Source organism: Anser brachyrhynchus, assembly GCF_964034855.1.
Source record: "Anser brachyrhynchus genome assembly, chromosome: 2".
In the NCBI taxonomy this organism is placed as follows: Eukaryota; Metazoa; Chordata; class Aves; order Anseriformes; family Anatidae; genus Anser; species Anser brachyrhynchus.
This window is the reverse complement of record NC_137695.1, coordinates 46,901,571-46,926,927: the sequence shown is the minus strand read 5'-3', so window position 1 is coordinate 46,926,927 and position 25,357 is coordinate 46,901,571. Positions and strand designations below refer to the sequence as shown.

The window sequence follows — 25,357 nt, the reverse complement described above, 5'->3', positions numbered from 1 at the left end:
TGGAGAGGGTCCAGCCAAGGGCCACGGGGACGGTGGAGGGCCTGGAGCTCCCCTCCTGTGAGGGGAGGCTGAGGGGGCTGGGACTGCTTAGCCTGGAGAAGAGGCTCAGGGGGATCTCATCAGTGTCTGTAAATGCCCAAAGGGAGGGTGCAGAGATGCCGTGTTTTGGACAAGATGACCCCTAGAGGCCCCTCCCAACCCCAACCCTTCTGTGACCATGTGAAATACAGTTTAGCAAATTGTTGGATTTTTTTTCTCCATGAAGTTGAGAACAGAACTGTTTTCTGGTTTGAAAACTAGGCTTTTCTTCCCGTCTTCACAAAAAACGGGGGTAATGCCTGCAGACTTCCTACCAAACGCTGTAAGAGATAGGGCCGTAACTTAGCTGATGAGCCAAACTTACCAGCTTGGCAAGGTCAAAGGAGAATGTTCTTTGGAGAAATCCAGGCTCGACTCAAACCAGGAGTTTAAGTGGCAGTAGTCTTTCTTTGTCTCACTTTTCATCTTCACTACAACGTGCAACCGCGCCTGTGCTGGGTAGCCAAGTGGCCCTGCGCAGAGCCTCAGGGGTTGTAGGGTGCCCTGCAGGGCCCCTCTCTGTAGGTCCCACTGCATGCTCTAGCTCTGCATACAAGCTTCTTCTGGGTCGTGTTATCACAAGCAGTGACACAAAACCTTTATCCTGACTGATGTCTTCAGACGCATTTAAGTGATGCAGGTGCTGTCAAGCTTCAATGCTACCAGTTGACCTTTACCACCAGGTATTCGGGGAGGAATATTAACCCCAAAATGGTGCTCTGCTTAGTTGTCACCTATGTCACTGCTGTGCTTACTTAGCTTCCTCAGGAAGAAACTGGAAAAAAATCAAACAGCCGTTGCAAGTGGCAAGCTGGTGGATGGTAGTGGAGCCACCAGTTCAGTTAATCAATAAATCTGTTTGGCAAAGCTGGCTGGAGAACAGAGAGAATCTCAGCTGTTGTTTTAGCTCATTTAAAAACACTTTTTTTTGGAGTGAAACCTTTATTTTGCTGATTTTGAAGCATCGTAAGGGTCTCCAACGCTAGCTGTGTTTCAAATTTCACTCCTCCTGCGCATTGTTATGCTTACATGTTTTGTGTAAGTACTGGTCAGTCATTAGTAGCTGCTGTATATGGACACTGCCTTATACCTGTCTGTATTTGGGGAGAAGTCCAAAAGTGCATTTTGGCTTTTGTTTTCTTCTAACCTGAGCTTTCAGAGTTTGGATAATGCTTCCAGAAAGAGCCGCTACACTTCTTTTTCCTCCTTGCTTCATCTGTCATGATGCTCAGGGCTGTTGATTGAGGAGGGCATTAAGTTATGCGGTATATTATTTGTCATCTTAAGTGAAACACAATTGCAAATAGTTGTTATGAAGCGATGCCTTTAATATGGCGTTTGTTTTCTCAGTGGTATTTCCATTGGTGGTTTTTTTTTTTTACATCCTAGGATTATGCTCCTTCTCTTCCCTGCAATTATTATTCCATGGAAATGTTCCAGTTCCTTGAGCTGGTTCTGCCCAAGGAATAATATTTATTGTGGGTGTATAATTAGAGCACCTGCTCACCTAGAAAAGCTGGAATCTCGGGAGGGTTGGAACCAGCAGCGTGTTAGTGCTGTTACTTAACTGGCTGCTGGGACTGCCTGCCTCTAGTAACGCCTTGCTATGGCTCGCTGCAGACCGCTCGGTGTCTTGAGCACAGCAAATGCATTGCTGCGCAGTACAGGACGTGCTCTTGGCTCGTTTTATTACAGTATTCAGAGGCTGACATCTACGAGCTTCCTGCATTAGAGTAACGTTAAGTATTTATGGTGAAATAATCAATTACTGAAGTAAGGTTTTGGCCAGAAGGGAGGGCTAGAAGGCTTAAGTGATATTGAGTGAGGCACTATCTTTAGTGGCCATTAGACCATGATGGGTTTTCTTTCCTGTGTTTGGATATGGCATGCATATTCTTGTCTGTTGGATCAGCCTAATTAAAAAGTGGGATGCGGCTCTGCTTCGTGTTCGTGCTGTACAACACTGCTTCGTAATAAAGGTAGAGCAAGTGAAACTTCACAACACACACAAACTAGAAAGACTGTCTCACTTAAAGTTGGCTTCCCTTACAGTTATAATTGGTGAAAGGAAGCAGTGTTTTTTTTTCTATGTTTCTCCTATGTTAAAAATCAACCCCTTCCTTGTAACACAGGCTTCTGAGTTGGATTATTAAATGGGAGCTTGTCCTGTCCCCTTCTCTGGCCCTGTTAAACAGTCTCTCGTCTGGGTGTTAAAAACCCCTCTTGCATCTGAAAGTTTATGCTGCAATGCGATGCGTGGCTCAGCTGTGGGGAGTATGGGGACTAATTTCATTGCAGCCACTTAGTTTTCTCTTCGTTTACTAGACTGGGAGAAGTGCTCATGCCAATGCCCAGAATGATTTCAGAAGAGGTAGTAGCAGTGACTGAACTGGAGAAACTAGAAAAGCAAAAGGCTAAATTTTAGTGGGAGTTCATCTGAATTTTCTTTTTGCTCATTAAAAGCAGGGTTGCTGAAAGCACTCTTGAATTGTAGCCTCCGTGCACCCTTTTTACATATTTTTTCCTTTTTGCTTCAGCAACATGAGCGAAAATAATGTGTCTTTTCATTAATCTCCAACTAAAAGCCTGATGTCTGACTGTGCCTTGTTTTCCTTCTGAGTCGTCTTTAAACAGCTTGCAGATGCTGCTTCTTCCTCAGCTTTGAATTGTAAGAGTGGAATCTAGCAGACGCGTTGCTGTATCTCTTGGCACACGGGTTCCTGAATAGGAGACTTTCAGATGAGATCCAAGGCAGCTTTAGTTATACTTCAGACATGAATTTGTTAGGTGCAGTGCTTCAGTACCTTTTCTTGAGGGTCATGAGGTATGCTCTCAGTGTTGAATACTTTCATTTATCACTGTTTTTAGCAACACTGAGAAATAGTCTGTGATAATGGTGGTCATTCCTCGTATAAAGGAAATTAAATCGAAGGAACTCAAACTTCGTGAAGGTTTTATGTGCTTTTAAGCAAGACATTGCTGGTAAGGTTTCTTGCTGGTTTGGGTGGTTATAGGCAGCAGTAACAACATAGCAAGGACACGGAAGGCTCTAGTATCAAATATGAAGGTTATACAAAGACAGTATAGCTCTCTGTATAGTTTCATATAGGTATATGAAAACTAGTTTCATAAGGAACTGCGGAGATTATGGGCTTCTAGAAAATGCTGCAGCCTCTTTCATTATTTCTGATATAACACTAGCATTTGGACTCCTGTCTTTATTATCTATTTCATTAAAGTTAGAATGATTCTGTCTGCAAGTTCCTTATTATGAACGATCCGTTTTTCAGTATTCTAATATCTTCTCAGATCACTAAAGTAAATGTGTGTTATCTCTATAAGCTTGCGATAGGCACACAGACCTCAGTACTGAGGGGAAAAAACACTGTTCTCACATGGATGTTCATCAGCTTCCTCCTCCAGGAGCTATTCCTCCAAGAGAAATAGGAGGCAGTCATCCTAGTTATAGCAATCTTACAGTTGAAAAAGGTCACCTCAACTAGGATGAGACTATTAGCCTACTTTTGGTAATTGGTGAGTTTGTAAATTGGCGTTTGGGCAGAAACCTCCTTGATTCTTGGCTTCTTCCTCAATTACATTTATTTTAGGAAACTTAGTCCTTTTGTGTAAATACTTGAAAAAGTGAAGCACCTTCCTGCTAAAAACTTGGAGGAGCACTAGTTCTCCCTCTCTTTCTGAAGCACGGACTTAATATTTTGTCTTTGTTAAAAGATGAAGGCTTTTCAGTTTGTGTTGTACAGTTGTAATTTGGGCAGCTTTCAGCGGTGATCCCAACTGAGAAATGCCCAGGTTCTCTCAGCTCAGGCTGCCAGCGTGATGCCCCCCATGAACTCCAGAACACAAACACCCGAAGCAGTCACCGGTGAGCCTGTTGCTGCAGGCTGCTCAACCCTGGAGCCACTTTAGTCCCTTGAGCTGCAAACAGGGAGCACTCATCTGACATTCTCCATGATGGCCTTGTCACCAGCGCTCCTCTTGGAGACAACCACGGGAAGGAGGATTTTGATTGCAAAGTTTGTTTTCTTCTGTTGTCCGGAGAGCAAAGCGTAGTGTAAGCCAAGAGACATGTACAGGTGTTGTGTAAGAGAAAGGTGATCAAAAACTGTAAAGGGTGGAACAACAGAGCAGGAGACAAAATGCAGACTGGGATTTGAGAGAGAAGTAGTAGGCTCTGGTCTAACAATCAGGGTATGTGATGCTTATTGAGAGTCCAGGCATAATTTGTGCTGGCAGCCTTAATTCTCTCATTTTTCTTAACTTGTAGATAATGAGGGTGAAAGGCGTCGTGGTCTTCAGGGAGAAGTTCTTCCTGATTACTAAATTGATTTGGTTTTATAATAACCATTCTGTACCTGCAAGCTTTTTCCCAGCTGTCTGAAATCAGACTTAACTACCGCACAGGTGGATCTCAGTGCTGAACATAACACAGGTGTACCTGTATTATTACACTTTGAAACAAAAAGACCAGCTTTAGAAGCGGTGGTCAAGTAAGGAAGTGCGCGGTTGGGCTCTGTGTGCTGCAGCATTCAGGCACCACTTGCAGCCTAGGTTGAGAGAGATCTTTCCACTTAAGACAAAGCTGTCTCAGTAAGGGTGCAGAAGCATCGTGTTAAAGGCACGAAGGTCCAATATTCACCTTCCCAGTGTCTCTTCCCATTTTTTTTAGGTGGAGACTTGTGAATAAGCTGACCTCCCGGCAACACCTGACTGGTTAATGAAACCAGCAGGAGTTACGTGGCTTTCTCCTGGGGGAGGGAAAGGTTGACAACTGCCTCCTGCCAGCTAGCATTAGGAGTCGAACTGCACCTTAAATAGGATATCCTGAGTTCTTCTCACATTCCTTAACAAATTAAGCACCTAGAAATGTCCTTAAGCCTGTCCTGCCCGTTCTATCTGCGTAAGCTTGTTTGGTGTTCACTGCAAAAACTGCTCCCATCCGTGCTGAGACCCCCGTTAAAGGCACGGGATTCTCTCATGCACTTCATCATAAACAGAAGCAGTGGAAGGAAAAATAACTCTGAGGCTTCAGCATGCAGCAAACTGCATGCCTGTGTTTTTAGTTCTGAAGATGAAGGACTTCGAGGCATCTCGTGGGCACACGGAAGATTCAGAAGGATGACTTACAAGGGGAATGCTGTCGATGCCTCCTCCACGTTAGGGGAGGCAGGCAGATTTTAATTAATGAAGTTAAATATCTGAGGAACAGTTAATGATTAATGAGTTTGTTTTCACATTTTTTAAATTCAGATAAACAGTTGGTGTCTCCTGACCGACCTTCCTCTAGTTGCCCACAGGCTGTGGAATCGCTGGGCTTGCAGAGTCAAAACTCCCCCAAGAAAGAGGGGCCAGCTCTGAAGGTGAACACAGCGTGGAAATTGGGCAGGGTAGGGGTGGGCCGCCAGACTTGGGAAGTGGTCCTTCAGAGCTGCCAGAGGGCTCTTCTGACCTAAATCATGATTCCAATTCAGCTCTCTGAAGGACTTAAACCGAACAAAAAAAACCTATAAAAGATGTGAAGAAATGTGAAATCTACGCAGGAAGAAACAGTCTAAAAATATTTACTGTCCTGTGAAGTAAACTGCTAGAAGATTATTTAAAACTTTGACCCTTAGTCTCGTCAAGCCTCAAACTAAGGGAAATTTAAGAGTTAAGAGCATCAGTTCAGGGGAGCGTGTGTTTTGTTTAGCACTTCCTACAGCTAAAAGTCTGTTCTGCAGAGCTGTTGTCTTCTTGAATGGATCATCTGGCTTCTCCTTAGTATCTCAACAGACACTTTTAAACAATTCTGGGAAGCATTCTGAAACGCTTTGCATCTGGTGTTGTCCTGCATGTGGTTTACATGAAGAAAGGATGGGTGTGAAGTCAGAACAGGATGTCTGTGGTGTTCGTGTGATGCCCTAGATGGTGCGCATACAGGACGGGCTGCCGCAGCCGTGTCGCAGGCTGGGCTGACAAAGCCAGGGACTGGTGATGTTGAAACACCTTCAATAAGCTGCTGACTAATTTTGCCCATGTTTCCTGTGCCATTTCTAGCGGATTTTTTTTTTTTACAATACTCAGAAGACTCTACTGTGAAATGTGTTTCTGTTGCCTTGAGCATGACTTTTTGTTTATTAGGCTTGCATCAGGGATGTGGTGTTTTAGTTTCTGTTTAGTTTCTTTTTTTTTTTTTGAATCTTTGTTTGGCTTTATGGGGCTTTTGAAGTGACAAAGTTCAAGCTTACGTGAACTGTACAGTGGACCAGTATGTACACAAACCCAGTTCCATGTCCTCAGCTTCCAGTGTTACAAAGGATTATGTTTACAACAAGCCATGGGTCTTTCAATAACTGATTATTTTGATTTACTTTTATACACTGCTAGCAGCAGTGACTGTTAGGAAGTAATCAAGTGAGAATTTTTTGGATTTTCTTTTGCAGCTGAAACACGGTTTAAAATTGGATTTGTTTGTTTATATTTGCTCTGTCTTCAGGTGGTGAAGAGCCTAATCAAAGATTAAAAAAAATGTTTTTCCCTCTCCATTCTGTTAAAGGCATATCACACCAGAGAAATTCTATGTGGAAGCCTGTGATGATGGAGCAGATGATGTGCTGGCTATTGATAGAGTCTCCACAGAAGTCACTCTTACAGGTACTTTCCTTGCCAGTGCTTCTTAATATAAAGCCTCTTCGTCCTTTGGTCTGTTATTTTGCTCCAGGCACTCCCAGAAGATCTTCAGAAAATTATGTTGGTACTGAAAGGTTTTTTTATCTTTAGAGATTTAAAATAGTGTATTTCATAAATAGTGTTTTGTATTCTGTCCTCCAAATAACTTTGTAATGCCTTTTCCCTGTGGAATCTATGTTGTGGGAAACCAGGATAATTCGCTTGCCTGTTTTCAGTAAAACTGTCAGTCACACCAGTGAAAACTGACTCATCCAGACTAGTTGGGGTTGGTGCTACAAGTCCAAGATCAAGCATGGGAAGGGTTGAATGCTGGGCTTCTGCAGCTTTTGCCAAATGATCTGTGTTGGTTTTTATCTAGTACCGAAACCAGAATTTTCAAAAAGCCTTTAGAAACAACAACAGTAAAACGAACAATAACAAACAGCAACGACCTCACTGTAAATGTTTAATATTTCTTTAAGAATATGAAACTAATGCATTAAAAAAAAATGAAGAACTTGCATTAAATGACAGCATTAAGTTAAGGCTATGGGTGACTTCCTTTTTTGATGCTTTGGGAGTTGTTACCTCAGTAATATCGTAGCCCTTCAGTCTGTTTAGAGACTGGTAATGCTAATGTAAAAGCAGTAATTCCTTTCCTTTTTATTAGACCTCTTTGTATAAAAGTAGTGTGCACATCCCACTGTTTTTAGTGTTCTAGTGTAGTATGTCAATTTCTCTTTCAAAGTTGTCCCTTCAGAACTGTTAAGACAGCTCTCTGAAGTCTTCTGTTGGTCTTCTGTTTCTGTTAACTCCTGTTTTATCAGATGAACCTGTGAGGTGTTTAAAGCACAGAAAAAATCAAGCACTGTCTCTGTTCTCTGGACTTTGGAGTCAGGGAAAACGCTTAACTCTGGATTGGGTATTTTTTTTGTTGTGTGTTCAACTTCTCTAATATTGATTCTGCTATTCTAGAGAAGGGGTAGAGGAAAGTTTAATACGTTAGCAGTTGCAATTGATAGTTGGATACCTTTTGTGTTTTGGTATGTTCTTTGGAAACTATTCCTTGCCACATCTGTGCTTTTGTTGGTAGTGCTGCAGAGAGAGATGGAAGAGCATGCTAAGACTTCTGAAATGGAAACAGGCTAAGTAGAAGTAATCAAAAGTAGGAGTCGCAAGCACTTGTAGCTTGTTTGTCCTTGGTGTCTTGATGGATTCAAAACAAAAAGCTTCTGGAAGCTGGCAGGGAAATACATTGTTCAGGAGTCTACTTGCTCTGCTATCACATGAATGAGATTGAATTTGTTCAATCAAACGACTACTTTGATTAAACAAAATAATAAAATGTGTTAGAGTGCTTCCACGTCCTTTTTTTTTCCCCATCAGGCTTTAAAATTCTGATGCGTTGCTTCCTATACAAGCAAAACTTGATTTGGCCAAGAAGCTTTGACAAACTTAGTTTTCCAATATAGTCACAAAACAGTCTGAAATTCTGATATGTTTTGTTTCTGACTCTTTTTTTCCAGTTAAAAAAGATGTTCCCCCTTCAGCTGTTACAAGGCCTATATATGGTATTCTGGGAACAATACGATTGGTGGCAGGTAAGCAAAGCAGAACTGTGCTCATCAAAAATACTGGGGGAAAATACATTGCTAAGGAAGCTTTAAAGACGAAAATAGTCTTTGTGGGTATCTGATACATTTTATTCAGCATGGTGGCCTCTTGTGGTTGCTGGAGGATGGAGGTATCCAAATATAGTTGACATGAATGTTCATGACCCTCTTAAAGCCATAGCTGCTCTAAAGATAGGGTTAATTGACAGCTTGTTGATATTTGCATGCAATTGAAATGCATTCTTAAATATCTGTCATAACTGTAGATGAAGTTCTCTGTTTCCATCTTAGCTGGAGGATTTAATGCAGCAGTCACGTATTTTGTCGTGAAGCTTGACTTCAAGTCAGTGTTGATACACAAATAACTGAGTGACAGGGTAATAGAGTCTTTAGGATGCAGCTCTTTAGGTAATGAATGTATTCAAACTATTTTACAAATCTGAAGGAAATTCAACATTGTTGCAATCGATCCATTTTCTTTCAATTCAAAAATTCTAGGGAGTTACAGGGTAAGGTAAGAACAAGCTGTCCTTATTTCATAATAGCAGTATTTGGATATAAACAGTCACGGCTACAAATAAAAATGATACATAAGGTCCAAGCTTCCAGGAGAGTAAGCATTGTTATTCAAAAGATCTTTTGTGGGTAGATTTTATTTTTTTTTTTTTTTTTTTAGAGATTGAAACTAACATAGTCTGAAAAATAATGTAATAAGGAAAATACTGAATGAAGGCCTCTATACATAGAAAAGAATTAAGTTCAGTCTTTGTGGTATTCTCAACTGAAGCAAAGTTTCACTGTGTTAAATACAGTGACTTCTGACAGGATCTTAAACTATCCAACTTTATATGCTCATATTCTGAACAAGAATTGCAGAGCAAGAGCAGTGTAACGCCCACCTATTTAAGCACTTGGCAAGCCCTGGTTGTGTTAAAATTGCACGGCCCCAAAGGGAAATTTTCACAACTTGGGGTTTGATAATGACTTTCATTCATCTGACTGAATATTGCAGCAGAGCATGTAACTTTTTTTTCAGTAGCCTTTTTTTCCCCCACACTCCCCAAAGCCTGATGCTGTCAAATACAGCTGTCAACTACAGATTGTATCAGTTAATGTTTAGCTAAGCATGGTTACACATTTCACTGTTATCTGTAAGGCTGGTTCAATATCCAGCAGTGCAGCATCACTAACAGGCATGAATATTCTTCCCCTATTAGAGTATTAGGGGAAAAACTGATGGAATAGTACCTGAAATGCTTGAAATCTCAAACCAAAGGTCACGTACTCAAACAGGAAAGGACGATATTGAACACTCACGTTGGATTAAATGCCTCTATTTGTACAGCCTCTTTGTGGCATAGTGGTGAACAAAAGGCCCTGTTTTTGTAACATATCTGGATGCTTGTGACATACCAGCCAAAAGCAATACGTATACCTTGATGCAAGCATGCTAGAGCCTTCTTAAGTGCTTGAATATTCCACCAAAACAAATGGTACAAAACTAGAGCTGGGGAGTTTAAAAAAAAAAAAAAGTGGGGTGGGGACTTGTTCTTCGACTAACTAAATAGGCTAGATACTTGTTGTATATCTAGGTAAAGTAATAAAAAAAATATTAGCCAATTCAGAAAGAGTTCACATTGCAAGCTGTACATTTATCCATTGTTTTCTTTTAAATGCTTTACTAAAAGTACTAGATTTTGTGGTTTTGTGCTTCTGTGTGGCCTGTGTATTGGTTTATTCAAATGAAGCTTAAAGTAAACATGTAATGGTTATATGATGTATGAATTTTTTTTTTCTGCCAAGGTATTATTTCATGAAATCTTTTCTTCAGAAACAAGGTGGCACCAAAATAAAGCTATATTGCATTTTCCAGCAAGTGTAAATCAATTGGTTTGAGTGTACTGTCATGATTCTTTTTTGCTTTTTTACTTATGCAACCAGGAAAAGAGTAGACTTGCCCTTTTAAATTATTAAAACAAACAAAACCCCTCCTCTTCTCTATTTTGAACTTATTAGAACAATGTTTTTTAGCCTAAGGTGAGTAGGCTCTTGGAATCCCAAAGTATGCTGCTTTTCTTATACTTGTGACTTGCCTTGAACTTGATTTGGGAAGCACAGATCCATTGGCCACTTTCTACATTTGAAACCCTAGAAGCTTTGACCAAATTCTTAGTAAAAGTAGATGACTACTTGTTTCTCCTTGTCCATCTTGTAAATTCCTTAAATGTATTGAGTAGTTCAAGATCTGTGAATATAGAGGAGTTGGTAGCTTAGAAAGTGTTTGTTTCTGTTCCAGCCCCTTGGTGCTGTGAAGAACAAAATCCTAGGTGGAATTTGAAGAAACCTTACTCTTATTGGTTTCATTTATATTTTTTTTGCTATGGTTTTAGGTTACTTTTCTTTAAAAAAAAAAGTGTTAACTTTCCTTTTTCTGATTTACAGGCACATATCTTATTGTAATAACAAAAAAGAAAAAAGTAGGTGAGATTTTCAGTCACGCAATTTGGAAAGCAACAGACTTTGACATCCTCTCCTACAAAAAGACCATGCTGCACTTAACTGATATTCAGGTAGAAGTGGATTGACTAGGGGGTGGGGAGGAATTTATGTCGATCCTTATTACCACAGGACCTAATTTGGTAAAACTACAAAAGTTAGTTTTGTCTTTTTCAGAGTCTTTTAACTACTCTTCTGATTTCTTCAGAGTACTATAACTGCTGGAGTATTTGGGTGTAGGTGTATATAAAGTGATGTCCTTTGAGATACTCTAAGTGGCACAATGTTAGTTTATCAGTCCCATTGAGTTTGATCAGTGTGGGTGTTTTTCCCCCTTTTAGGACGGTACAATATGGTAGGATGGAGTTGTCTGTCTTGCTGTATCTGTTCTTGTTCCTGAATCTTCTAGCATTTTTCCTCTCCTGAGGGCCTTAATGAAGGCTTTGCTTGCCTGCTGTACTGCAGAGGTGTTCTAGTGCTGCATTCTGTGCAGGCTGTTACAAAGCAGTCTTCCCAAGCCAGTCATAAAACCACAACCCTCTTCCTGTTGCATCTTTCTCTTAGCTTTACTATTCGTGCAGTCTCTGAAATAAGCTGCCTTGCTGACATCTAATTATCTGCATTCTTAATTTATGGAATTGTTCAATTACATAATTACCCAGCAGGGACGAATTGATTTTGAGAGGGAGGAAAAGGGTGAAGGTTTTTAAAAATAGATATGTTGTGGATTGATAAAGAGTAGATAAGTGTCTAACCGTCAGAGCTGAAAGGGAATCTGATTCTCCTTTCGGGAAAGGAATGAGATTAATCAGTATGAATCAGAACACGTTTGTTATTGGGATAATCTTGACAGTAAGTTTTGTAGCCTTTCTTTTGCATTCCCATTTTGTCTTTTTTTAACTAAATGGTTTTCAGGGAAACTAGCTTATAAGAGTAGGGTATTTTGACAGTAGTGAATGATAACTTCCATTTTTCCTCTCAACAGTTACAGGATAACAAAGTATTTCTGTCAATGCTTAGTCATGTTTTGAGTGTGGATGGATTTTATTTCTCAACGACTTATGACTTAACACATACTCTGCAACGGTTAGCCAACACCAGCCCAGAGTTCCAGGAAATGAGCCTATTGGAGAGGGTAAGTATTTCATCTTTTGTATCTGTCTCAGATGTTGTCAGTCAGTTCTGAATGGCATAAGTTTATTTTATGTGGTTGGTGTTAAACCACAAACTAAAAGCTTAAAAAAAGCTTAGGATGAGATTGCTGAAATCAGTGGCCCCATTACACTTGAGCTTAAACTTTCTACTCTTTTTTTTAAGTGACCTAATACGCATTAATACCATCTGCTACCATTTAGCATGACTATCACTTAAACTAAAAATGACTTCTTTTAATCATTAAACTAGTGAAATGGATTTGTCTTGATTAAATACAAATCTTATAATAGTGTTTTCCTTTCCCCTCCACTTCTATACTGCTAAACTGTGTAAGCTATATTACCTCTGATCTTGTCAGTCAAGCTGTACTGGAGCAGTTCTCTTGATTAAGAAGCTGTGACAGCAGGAAGAAAAAAGCAACCAAGCAAGTGTGCAAAATACATTAAATCAAGCTATAGGTTGAGTTTGCTTCATGGTGTGCCTAGAATAAGCTTGGAAATTGCTGGTGTGTAATGCTTTGGTACAGAAGTCTGTTCAGCACTGTGGCACCCTAACCATTGCAGCTGAGTATACTTGTCCACTCAAGTTTCATAGCTTGTTAGCAACATCAAGTTTTAGAAACTTGTTTGAATGTGGTGTCAGACTTCTAGATCAGGCAGGTTAGAAGTACTTTCTGAGATGTCTGGTTTAAATGGATTTTAAAAACTTGAGATGGAGCTTGCTTCTGCGTTCAATATTAAACACTTCTAATTGTTAAACACTTCTAATTGCAATGGGGAGGAGGGACAAGCGTACGTGTGGGGAAGGGTACTTGTCTTTGTATTCCATTATGCCAGGATAATGTGGAACAATACTGCAAGTTTATGGCTCTTGGCACTGGTATTCTGTTTAAACTATGCTGATTCCTTATGTTTGAAGCATGTATTTAATATGTTGTGGTCTTAAAGACAGCAGAGCCACACAGCCAGACACAATAGAGTTAAAACTGTGTTGTGCTTCCACAGTTCCAGAATCCTTATTCTGGTAAATAACTGTATAGTGCAGCATAAACAAGGTTGAAGCTGCCTAAGCAATAAAATACTGAAACCTTATAAGTGAATAACACTTTTCTCTTCTATTGGCAGTAGAGTCACCAAAATGTGGCCTCTTTGTTACTGAAACTGTCTACTCTGGAGAAGCAGTTCACTTTGTTCTTTCTAAAGCTTAAACAACAACAAAAAAACATTTTCCAGTTTATAACTAGGGACTCTTTTGTACTATCAAATGCTTTTCATGAGGTACTCATGCAAGGAAGAGCAGCTGCTGACATGAAAAGATTGGTTTGCTGTAAAATTGTGGCACCTTAGAAGGTTGCTTGAAAGATGAATCTTTTTTTTTAAAGACTGAAGTAAATTCAGATGTTAGTTGGCTAAAACCATTTTAATGCAATGTCATACTCCTTGTTGCAGTATGCTGGTTTAACAAAAGACTGATGGTGATTTCAGGCATCTCTGTTCACCTCTGCAAAAGAAGCCTGGCCTGTGGTTGGGGGGGGGGGTGTCCTTAACAGTCCTAGCAGAAGGAAACAACCCCAATATGAGGGCACTAACACATCATGCCATGTTCTTCTACTAGTTCAAACCCTACTTGTGGTATCTTCTGGCAGATAGTTTTATCTATCTTTTTCTGTTAGATCAGTGAATATTCCAACGCTGAGCTTGAATTCTTCTCATCCTCACTGATGCATTGTCTTGCCCACCTCATCTTAGAGTTGAGATTTGTGCCATCTCCCTAGAGCCTGCGCTGTGTTCTGCAGGAAATGTCACTTTCATGACTAATCTGCTAGCTTTTTGGAACGTGCTCAGCAACCTGCTCAAGACATTCTTGAGGTGAACTGGGAGCAGGAAATACATGAAGTTGAAGAGAATCATTTATGCAGCTGAAAATAAATTTTCTTCAACTACAATTATTGTTCAACTTCTGATCCTCAGGATTATAAGGATTTCTACATGCAGTAATCAACACTCTTACTATCTGCTTGCCTTAGGAATGTTACCTTACTATTCTTAATTTGGGGTAATCTCTTTGTGCCTTATGTAAAGCAAATTTGAATGCTTTCCTGATACTACAGGTGAATTGTTAATGGCTTAGCACATCTGAAGTGTCTGGTAACCCCCCTCAAAGATGGGAGAGAACTGTTCTTTTAACAATTTTAATTTTATTAAATTTTATTATCAGATTTCTATTTGAAGATATATGAATGGTACTAGTGAAAGAAGGGTGTTTCACCTCCATGCACATCTAAACTTGCGTAATGTGTGGATACTATGGTATTACCCTTATGTTGAATTAAACAACTGAGGGTTTCTAAAAGCATGTTTTGTTGGTTTTTTTTTACTGCAGGCAGATCCACGGTTCGTATGGAATGGGCATCTTCTTAGAGAATTTGCTGCTCAACCAGAGGTAAACCCTTTGTAATGATTATGTTGATACAGAATGAATATACTTTTACTAAAATTATACATTTTCCTATAATTCTGTCTCTTATTTCAGACGGAAATCTAGCATAACTTGGTTATTTGTCTTCTAGTTGAGAGCAGTGACGGTCTTCTGCTTTTAAGCTTCCAACTTTACGTCATTGTCCTCAGCAGCACACACAGTAAAGCTGGCTCTTCAGAGGGCTCTTCAGATATGTCTGCTTTCAGTTTACATGAGCATGGTCTCAGCACAGTATATTTTTGAAGTATAACTACTAATTTTTCTTTAGGTATAAGCAAGGTTCAGCTCACCTCTCTGAGTACAGTTTAAACTCCACTTGCCTATTGAGTAGGTCATAAAGTTGACACTTGAGTAGGACACTTTATATTCTTTATATTTCCAGTAGAGACTAATGCAATGTAACTTTTGAATTTGCTTAGTCCAGCAAATACAAGAGTAGGACCATGAGCTGCACCTGTAGCAGCATCTCAGTGGCCAGACTGATCTACGTTCCTTCCTCCCAGAGGCTTTAGAAATGTATTAAACTTACAGAATTGTCTGCACTACAGAAACCTTTCTCTTTATCTGTACTTCCCATTTATGCAAGTGGATGATGCAGTTTCTATTTCTGTCTTGGTAACCTGTGGAGATGTGCTTTTATGTTAAGCGCTGTTTGAAAAGGCTGAATTGTGCGCTGCTTCTGGAATGTGAAGATACGAATTAGCAAAGAGCTGTTGTGCATCTTCCAGAGGCGTATGAATGGGTAGATGGTTTAGATGGTGTTATACAAACAACTGGGGAAATGAGAGAGAACTTGTGGTGGGAAGAGCGAAGAACGCTAACTGGCTGGCTGGTGAAAACAGAAGTAGGAGGCAAAACATGGAAGTCGAAGGAGGGAGATAACTGATGTGTGAGAGGAAGCATGACCTAATGCTGCCTACAGGTGGTTTGCCATAGTAACAACTGCAGGTGATGAGATGCAAAAATTCTGACTTCTAGCATTGGAAAAATTCCATTTTAAACTTCATTGAAAGAGCAGGTTATTCAGGTGTGGCAGGATGGGAAAAATACTGGAACAAGCATTTCAAGTATTAATCACAGAGAACTGTTCCTTACTGAAGTCTTGTGTTGTGAACTGCTATCTCAGCTTACATCCTTCTGCTGAGATACAGCAAATAAAAGGTTTTCAGTGTAGACTGGTTTATATCTAGCATGTTTGTAGATGAGTAAGTGCCTTGTATAGAACAAAGCAGCTTGGTTCTGTCTTTAAACTTTTCTCTGAAAGAACTACTGCATCCTAAATAAAAAGTAAAGGGTATCAACCATATAGAGCTATCTTAAACTCTTAAACAAACCTTAGTTAATAATCTTTTTTGGCTGTTTAATATTTTTAAAACCCATTGTGTGGGGTTTTCTTCTTTGTTTCAGATCCATAGGTTCGCTACGCCAGTGATGCATGGATGTATCCTTTTATGCTGTGAAGCTCAATGCTGAATTTGGTACTTTGTTTGCTACAGAGTTTGTGTTGTTGGCAATGTAGCAGAACATAATATCAAAATTGGGCTGTAATTTGTTCAGATATGAACGCTACATGTAGTTTGATAGCCCATTTGCATGGTAACTCATGTAAATATTCTGCTTTTAAGACCTAATATACTTATTTTTACAGGCATAATTTGCATAACTATTTTTAAGGAAGTAAAGGTTAAGATGAATATCACAAATGTTCTTACACCAGCTTTAGTGCTTCTTATCTTGCTGTAAGAATACCTACACTTAGCATTTACACTGGATTTAAAATAAGGGAGAATAGTTTTGACTTAAGGAATACTTGTGAATGTTCCTGTTGAATAAAAAAAAAAAATGAGTAGTTGTGCTGAAGGCTCCTGGAACACTTCTCCTAGCTGGCTGCTCTTCCTGCACCACACTTTGGGTAACAGCCTTCTTAGCAAAGCAGCCTTGAGTTTATTTTTGAGAGGGAGCGTAGTCCTGTGAGTAGGCCTAATGCTCTTTGGAAGCAACGTTCTTCATGCAGCGTGTGATCAACAGCAAGTCCTGCTTCTGACTTGGCAGCATGAAAAAGAGTGGCTAAGACTTGACAATAATTTATGCAGCATTCTCCTTATCTCTTCTGCTGCAAAGGCGGCTCAGGTGTGTGCAGGGAATGAACGGCTTCCAGACTGCATCAGTTGCTCTGGTAGGGCTGTTAGCAACTGGCAGACCTCCAGCCTTCTTTCCTGTGACTTCATTTAATGGGAAATGTTGTGGGAGTAGGTGGAGAGGCAAGGCAAGATAGCAAAAGGGAACTGTCAAAACAACCCAATCCGTATCCTGCTTCTGCAGGTCCTGGGTGGAAGAGTCTGGGTGGATTGCAATTAGCAATTGGCAGACTGCAATTAACACCTTCCTCTGTCCTACTTTCACTATATAAATAATTAGCATGAGTAATACATGGTGCTGTACTTCTCATATTAACCAAACATGTTAGAGAACCCAAGAATTCAAACTGTTTTTAGTGCTGGAAATGCTATGAAGAGCCTTAAGCGGAACTGTAATAGTGCCACTCCAAGCTAATTCATTAAAATCAAATCAAAAATCTTTTTCCATATATATTTTGTTCAGCTATCTAGACCAGGGTTCTAATCTTGCAGTGATGAGAAATAATGGACTTGAGTAATTGAGACTTTGATCAACTGAAGTCTAAACTAGCATCAGTATTTCCCTTGCTGCTACCCCTTCTTTCTCTTTACCCCACCCTCGGGGAAAAAAAATAAAATAAAAACAGTGAGTTATGTCTTTTCATTTTTAGAGTGGATGTAGTCAATAAGCACGTTGACACTTAAGTTGGGACAGAAAGTGATGAATATTACATTACATTCCTGGAGAGCAAAATGTTTTGGATTACTTAGTTGTTTGGGCTTTGCAGCCTTTCTTTCCTTCCAAGAAGGATTTTATATTAGTGTGAGATTCTGTTGATTGCTTCCAATACGGTATGCTAATACTGCTGCCTGCAAAAATTGCCCGTTTCAGTTTTGTTTATTTTAAAGGTACAGATTTTACTTATTGGTGGCAAAGGATGAAAACCTGTGTAGTCACGTGGAGAAACTTCATGGGGAAGGCTGGTCTCTTTTTGATTGAATAATTTACTGTAAATCCGGTAAAGGCAATTATAAGCAGAACAGAGCAAGAATCCAAAATCGAAACTGGTTGTTAATGACCTATCTTTGTCCCTTGCTTAAACTTAGTCTTAGGGTGCATTTGTCACTTTGGGTATGTAGCCTGAGCAGGAAAGCATACTTCCCTAAGAAGCTCACGCTGAAGACTTGGTGTGCATTCCCCTGCTTGATGTGGACTAGAAGGCCAGTCTACCTTACTGCTGGTTCTGGAATCTCTAAGTGTGTTATACGCTGTACCTTACAGGTACAAGGTTTAATAGTCTAAGATACTTCCTTCTCCACTGTGAAGTTTTGAAGTGGTCCTTTTCATTAACAGCAGTAGGGACAAGAAACTTAAGATGGCTTAATAAAGTTGTGGGTGAGTTGGCAAGGAATAGGACTTCAGAAGTCAGTCCATTTAATGATATGCTTAGGACCGTAACGCCAGATTAATCTTCTTTTGGAAGTCCCCCTTCCTAAAAATTATAGCAGTTTCAATGTATGTTCATCAGTGACATCCCCTTTATGCTGTATTGTGAGATGCCCCTACTGATACGAAGAAGTTACTTTCTCTAAAGTTTAATGTTTACCTGTTGTTGATATGAGACGTGTTTACAGATTTCTTTGAATGTGATTACTTGGTTCCTTGATGTTGACTATCTCTTGATATGTAAAAATATCCTAAGAGAAGTTTGTGGGTTTTTTTCCTTATTGATATTCATCAGTTATCACTATGCACTCTTGTTCTATTAACGGCAAGTGTTTTGACTGGCTGCTTGTTTCCAGAAGAAGCTGTTTCAGGGCTGGTGTACGTTACTATGTAAGAGGTAAAATAAATTTCCTTACTTTAGATGGAATTCACTTTTTTTAAAATATGTTACTTCCTCTAAGACCAATTGCTGTACAATGGACTGAATAAAAATAGTTGATATCAAGACTTTAGTGCTTCAAAAGAAAAATGGGAACCTGTATGAGGAACTGAGGCATGTTCTGATATATTTTTTTAAATTGTCTCCTCTTTATTCCTCCTAGACGTTACTGGCTTGATAGGGGTTAAATGCAAATGCATGATAGCCCTTTTGGCCCAGCAGTAAACTAAACTGAAAGCATCATTGGTGCTGCCAGGGAAACCTTGAAGAGTGATGTTTTCTAATTGTTTCAGGTTAAAAAGTGAACAAGGAAATGGTTTAAATTGCTTTTTTCTTCTGTGTGAGTCCCAACGTACATGCTTTTGAAGAAATAAGTCAGTTTATGCAGTACCTTTGCTACTGAATTATGGATATTTTAGTGTCAGAGCACTTGTGTTTTATTTTCTATTAACCTATTCAATTTCTAGGACTGTAATTATCAAAATGTGGTAAGCACAACTGTGCTTCAGCAATTAAATTTGGTACAGATCATGTTAAACTTCTGCCAAAGGCATTTTTAATTTACCATCTTCAGGCAGCCTTGGTATTTTCATGCTTTTTTGTGTGTTTCGAGGGGAAGGGTAGGAAGCCTGTTGCTGTTCTGCAGCCAGCCTGATCTGGTTAATGAGGTCTTTTTCCTACTTAGGTATTGATTCAGAAGGACATGCAGCTAACTTCGTTGAAACAGAACAAATTGTGCATTACAAGGGGAGCAAAGCATCGTTTGTGCAGGTAAAGTCAGTGTAATGAACTGCTGACTGGCTTAAGGGGGGTGTGTGTGTATAAATAAGTCAGTCTTTCTGTATTTCTGTAGATTAAATATTTAAAAAATATGCGCATGCACAAATAAACTAAACCAGTCTGTTTTATTTTAAAATGGCAAGTAAGTTTGTAAGTCTTGTTGTTTAAAGTTATTTATGTATTCTTTTTCAGACTCGTGGATCAATTCCTTTTTTCTGGTCTCAAAGACCAAACCTCAAGTATAAACCAAAGCCACAGATCAGCAAGTCAGTAAATCATGTATGTGAGTGCTTGTTGTGTCTTGGGGTCTCAGTGTATTTCTGGGCTTGTGTAGATATGATAGGGTGACAGATTTATAATCAGACGAATAAAAATAAGCAATATTGTTTTTAAGTAGCAGTAAGAACTCTTGTATTACTTGAGAGAAGTTCAGAGCTTGAAAAAAAGTCCAACAGCGAGGGTAGTGGTTTCTCTTTGGTTCTTCTTTGCAGGAGCTTTAATAGTTGCACAATGCTCATTATCCATGGCTTGCTTAAGGAGAGCTAAATGGTCTTGGGGGGTGAAAGCAGAAATATATTAACACAATAGAGAACAACCAGTGCTTTTTTAGTTATAAAATTCGCCTACGCAGTATCACCAAAAAGATGATTGTGGAAGGATTTCTTGTAAATCACATCTTAAGTCTGTTATCACATTTCCTTTCTTTTCTAGATGGACGGCTTCCAAAGACATTTTGACTCGCAAATAATCAGCTATGGAAAGCAAATGATTGTTAACTTGGTATGCTTTCACTTCTTCTTCCTGAGAAAGTGGCTGTTCTTTCAGGAAGGCTTACAAATAATGCTGTCGTTTTTCTTTTATTTCCAGGTTAACCAAAAGGGTTCTGAGAAGCCTCTTGAGCAGACGTTTGCAAAAATGGTGAACAGCATGGCAAATGGAATGGTCAAGTACGTGAGAAGTGAAATGATCCATTCCTGTGTTTAAAAACTGAGCTGAGTGATCAGTGCTTCATTCTTTCACCAGATAGCTGGTTTGTTAGTTTTATTTTTATGAAGTCACCTGCATATGACCAGTACCCCTACCTCAGAGCTTAAATTCTAAGCAGGCATGAGACTGGAGATGGGACAAAGAGGAGACAAACAGAACAAAGAAGGGAGGTCAAGGGTCATGGTAATGCCAGCATTGGAATAATGGTATGCTATGAGAACTGTGGATTGGAGATCTTCTGGCTTTTAGGGGGAAAAAAAAATCATACCCTATAGAACAAGCTTCTGGTAGAAGTGCTTGGTTATGTTGCTAGCTTAGTAGGGGAGTGCTAAATGTGAGCAAAAGAGTATTGGAGATAAAGCTGGAAAAAAAAAAGATGAGTGTTCTTCTCACACTTGCATCTAGGCTGGTATTGATATTTTTGCTGTACGAAGTTTGGAATTCCGTGCATCTTTATTTTCAGTTCCACCAGCTTACTCTATAGCAATACGTAAAACTTTGTCAGGGTGTTTGTAGTGATGATTTCTGCTCTGTATGTGTCTTTAAAAAAAAAAAAAAGTGTTTCTCACTTTTTCTTAAATCTGCCGAATTCCTTTTCTATTTTTAATTAATTTTGACTGGCATTTACCTGCCAGACTTACATGACTTGAGTCTTCAATGCATGTATGTGAATTTTCTTCCCATGAATAGCCTTTACAGATTGGCAAATAACTTTTGGACTACGAGAACTTAAGGGGAAGATCTTAATGCCTTGCAGTTCACAGCAAATGTATACGTATAAATGTTGTATCAAACACCATTCACCTCAAGCACTGTTTTATCAGAAATGAATTGGCTGTTAAACATCTGACTTGGAACAAGATTTTAATTTTTATTATGGCAGAGAAGTTGCCATAATAAAGACAGAACTAGGTTTAGAGAGAGACATCCAGGTATCTTGTTTCATGCCAGAGGAGAATGTTACATTTCAACACCTGTGTCTCTTTATAAGTGAGCAAGTTCAGTGTGTTTGCTTGGATCAGAGAAGGCAGAGGAATTCTGGGCAGACACTGAAATCCTGTCAGTGCTCAAATATCCTGACCGATACATGCTGGAAGCTCTCTTTAAAGAAAAGCAAATCTTCTGTCGCTGCCAGTTTGATAGATCAGCCCTTCCCTGTGGATTTTTCTGATACCTTCACTGCAGTATGTATTTAATCTAGAAGGATGCTTCTTTCTCTGAACAGATACATAGCATTTGATTTCCATAAAGAGTGCAGTCGGATGAGGTGGGATCGACTTCAGATTTTGATGGATCAACTAGCAGAACAGCAAGATGAGTTTAGGTAAGACTGGTTCTCTCACTTCTGTACTGTTGAAATGAGTCTGCTTTCTCACGGTCTGTTTCCTTGAGTTAAGGAACGCTAAAACAGACCTGTAATCTTCTGTAAAGATGATGTATTCCTATACATCAATGCTTCCATATCTCTTATCTCTTGCTGATACCTGGTGCAGTGTTAAAGACCTGTTAGTAAGTAAAATACAGAGCCCTCTTTCATGTCCCAATAAAATGGCTCTGAGAACCACAGCAGCCCTGCGTTGTGCCTTAAGAACTGCATTTGTCCTTTGGATAAACAATTTAATGAAGAAATCAGCACGCATACAACTGAAGTTACTTTTTAAAAAAAAAGTTTCCTTTGTTGGTATTTTCTAAACCAGGAGTCATTCCTTCTGTTGACAGCAAAACTTTCTGCTATGTGATGTTAAAAACTTAGTGCTCCCTTGGCTCCAGCCCTGTGCACACTTTCTTTGTTGATTTTGAAAGTGTTTTATATCTCTAATGCACACTGTTTGTTGTACCAAACCTTGGAACAAACTCTGATTGTTGGTCTTTGGTAACAAAAGTAATACACAAGGAGCTAAATTCTCATTTTGTTTTTAAGTCAGGTAAAAGTAGATTAAGTGTCCAAATCAACTTAAGTATGTATCTAGTCCCCTGAGTTTGCATTAAGCAATTCTTGGTCTTTGCTACTTGTAGATGTGTAGCTTGATAGGACAATGGCATACTTAGTTCTGCTTCTCCAGTTGCTTCCTTCCTGTTAGGTCTTGTGTTAGCTGATCTACTTCCTGCTTTAGGCACACTACAGAAATGGCAGTGTTACAGTAACTAAAAAGAGGCGCGAGGTGCAGAATAGAACAGGAGTTGCATGGATGAGATATCTTGCTTCGAATGAAGACTGTCAGAATAATATGAATTTACTTTGTGGTAGTGACTACAATTTCCTCACCACCAAAAAAAGGACCCTAACCCCCTGAAGAGCAGAACAAATTGGTTTTTGAGCACTTCAAAGAAGGAGAAATAAGTGTAGGTTTCCTATACAGCAAGGATCCTTTATTAGAGTGAACGCTGAGAATCGTATCGCATGTTTACTGTCAACTGCCATTGGAGGCTTAGAAAAGAACCAAGTTTTCTTGAAATGAAAAAGGAGACAGTGTCTGTTACAAGATGTAGAAATGAAAGCTCTTCCTCGAGATCAGGTTGCTTCTACCTTGCTTTGTTTTATTTCATCTTGGGTGACCGTTGTTCAAATAGTAACAGGAAAAATCTGAATTCTGATGCTCTTAAAAATAATTCTGCAACCCAGAGAGAGGTAAACACTTCCATCTTCTACAAATTGCAAAAGATCCAGTAGAAGGCTTACTCTTGTGTATTAATGATCTGTAAAGAGCTATTATAGGGTATGCATTACTTAATCTGTCATTAACCAGAAATGCCTACTCTTCAACTATGCTACTTATCCTAATACCAGTTCTAGGCAAAACTTAAGGAAGGAGGGGAAAACAAAGTTTTCGTGGGTGTAAGCTCTCCTTTAATCATTCAACAGTGTAAAACAGTTTAATAAAACTAGTTCTTCAAGAATTAGAAAACTAGATCTTGTTAACACAGGGCTGATCAAAGTAAATGCATATGCTTCTAAGTAGGGTTCTTGACGTTTAGTACTACATGACTCTAGTATGATTTTTTTAGTCTTAAAATGCTATGCAGTAGCAGTGGATCATATACTGGTCCAAATTCCGAGTTCAGAATTACCTAAGGGAGTAACTTAATCTACAGAGTATGATCTGCAAATCTTTAAGCAACTGGGAGCTTAACACTACAGCAGAAGGATAAGTCCCATTCATGTATCCAATGGATGACTTGATTTGCATATTTGTTTCACCAGCTCAGTTATCAAAATATTTGCATGCAATTCAATATTTAAAATGAGCTGTTTAATACCTGTTACTGAGAGGTTGAGGGAGAAAGTGACTGGTTTAGTTGGTTTAAAAAAAAAACTGAGGTAATGATTAGCATGTGTAGTTGCAAGAGGGAACACCTGGTTCCCTCAGATCTTCGTATAATGGAGAAGAGGATGTTAAGAACTGATGGTAGTAGACTTTCAGCAGTGGCCTTAAAGATTTGAATACCTTTGTGGAAGAAGTGTTCCTGACAGTTTATATTACTCCGTGGTGGTGGTGACTGGACTGAAGCTGGTAACTCCTGGTACATAGGTCCAAATCTGGTTACTTTGCTGTTTACACTCTACTAGTGATCTTGCTAACTGTGGAACGAGGACTATAATAACACAGAAACATAAAACTTAAGTCACTGTTGCACTAGAAATTGCTCTTCACAGTGGCAGATAGCTCAGTGTTGCTTTGTCTGCACAATAATAGTGAGCGCTGTTCAGAGATTTCCAAATGTTCATGTACTGATTGCTGCTTTTCATTGTGGGAGGGGAAACATTCAGGAAGGTATCACAGTTCAAAGACATGGCCAACAACTCTCCATATGCTCTAGACAACTGTTTTGGCTGCTGGAATGTTGTGAAAATGTACACTTTATATAGACTTATCTGTAAATACTTAGGTGGATTGTGTGTTAGTTATTTTCTAGTTGATTCCGATGGTAAAATCGTGACTCAGCAGGAAGGAATATTCCGCAGTAATTGTATGGACTGCCTTGATCGGACAAATGTGATTCAGAGCTTGTTAGCGCGTCGATCTCTTCAAGCCCAGCTTCAGGTAAATGTTTTATTCTTGTTTAACAAGCTCTTAAGAGGAGGAAGGCTTTGTTTGGAACTGAAATGTAATTTAACACTTCAATAAAAGCTTGCATACTTGAGTTACTGTAGCGCTTGTTTGAAATGCTCTGGCCAGATTCTAGTTTAATGAATAAAGCTTTTTCTAAAAGCAAATCCTAATGTTTCTAATGACCTGCTAGTGAGCTTCAATGTGCTTTTTGTTTCAGAGGCTAGGTGTTTTGCATGTTGGACAGAGAATTGAGGAGCAGGCTGACTTTGAGAAAATCTACAAAAATGGTATGCAGTTCATTGAGTTAAAAACAAACAAACAAACAAAAAAAAACAACACTTGTCCAAACAAAGTAAACAACTTCCTTAATCTTTCTCAATGTTTTCCTGTTCACAGCATGGGCTGATAATGCTAATGCTTGTGCCAAACAATATGCTGGAACTGGTGCCTTAAAGACAGATTACACAAGGCAAGTCACCCTTTCTTGTAAAGGTCTTCTGCGTTTTTGTGCACATTTGGGACTTTCTTTAGGTCTTCATATCTAAAAAGATCACTAATTTGGGGCTCAGGCCATTAATGAATTCTGCAGTTGTTTAGTTCAATTGGTTAAATGTGAGACTAGAATCTATAGAAGAACACTATTCTTTGCTTCATACTAACGTATGAAATGAAAAAAGGTAATCTGGAAATAAAAACAAGAAAACGAGCCCATTCAAGGTACATTTGTGTCATGGGATGGAGAGAAGGGCAATTCTATTTTCAAATAAATTTTGTTACAAATGTGTGTGTGGTATTAATGCAGAGGTAGCACTAGATTATTTTATGTATGTGTAGGTATTCATTAAGCATAGTACACACTTGAGCAATGAAAGGACTGTAAATCTGAAATTCTGTTCCTGAATGTATACACCTATTACAAATGTTTTTCAAAATTTCTTGCAGAACTGGAAAGAGGACTCAGTGGGGCTTAATAATGGATGGCTGGAACTCATTAATACGTTACTACAAAAATAACTTCTCTGATGGATTTAGACAAGTAAGTTAGGCTT

At 39.1% G+C, this 25,357-nt stretch overlaps 1 protein-coding gene across 1 annotated transcript in view; it reads left to right on the top strand.

Moving 5' to 3' along the window:
• SACM1L (SAC1 like phosphatidylinositide phosphatase) overlaps window positions 1–25,357 on the top strand; it is a 29,958-nt gene that overhangs the window by 877 nt on the left and 3,724 nt on the right. Inside the window, exons 2-17 of the mRNA XM_080577913.1 lie at window positions 6,632–6,729; window positions 8,271–8,345; window positions 10,800–10,927; window positions 11,839–11,988; window positions 14,391–14,450; window positions 15,894–15,927; window positions 18,346–18,447; window positions 19,175–19,260; window positions 19,462–19,548; window positions 19,981–20,049; window positions 20,137–20,216; window positions 21,482–21,580; window positions 24,161–24,299; window positions 24,526–24,595; window positions 24,705–24,777; window positions 25,251–25,344. Coding sequence (XP_080434039.1) covers window positions 6,632–6,729; window positions 8,271–8,345; window positions 10,800–10,927; window positions 11,839–11,988; window positions 14,391–14,450; window positions 15,894–15,927; window positions 18,346–18,447; window positions 19,175–19,260; window positions 19,462–19,548; window positions 19,981–20,049; window positions 20,137–20,216; window positions 21,482–21,580; window positions 24,161–24,299; window positions 24,526–24,595; window positions 24,705–24,777; window positions 25,251–25,344 — 1,444 coding nt within the window. The remainder of the gene's footprint in view (window positions 1–6,631; window positions 6,730–8,270; window positions 8,346–10,799; window positions 10,928–11,838; window positions 11,989–14,390; window positions 14,451–15,893; window positions 15,928–18,345; window positions 18,448–19,174; window positions 19,261–19,461; window positions 19,549–19,980; window positions 20,050–20,136; window positions 20,217–21,481; window positions 21,581–24,160; window positions 24,300–24,525; window positions 24,596–24,704; window positions 24,778–25,250; window positions 25,345–25,357) is intronic.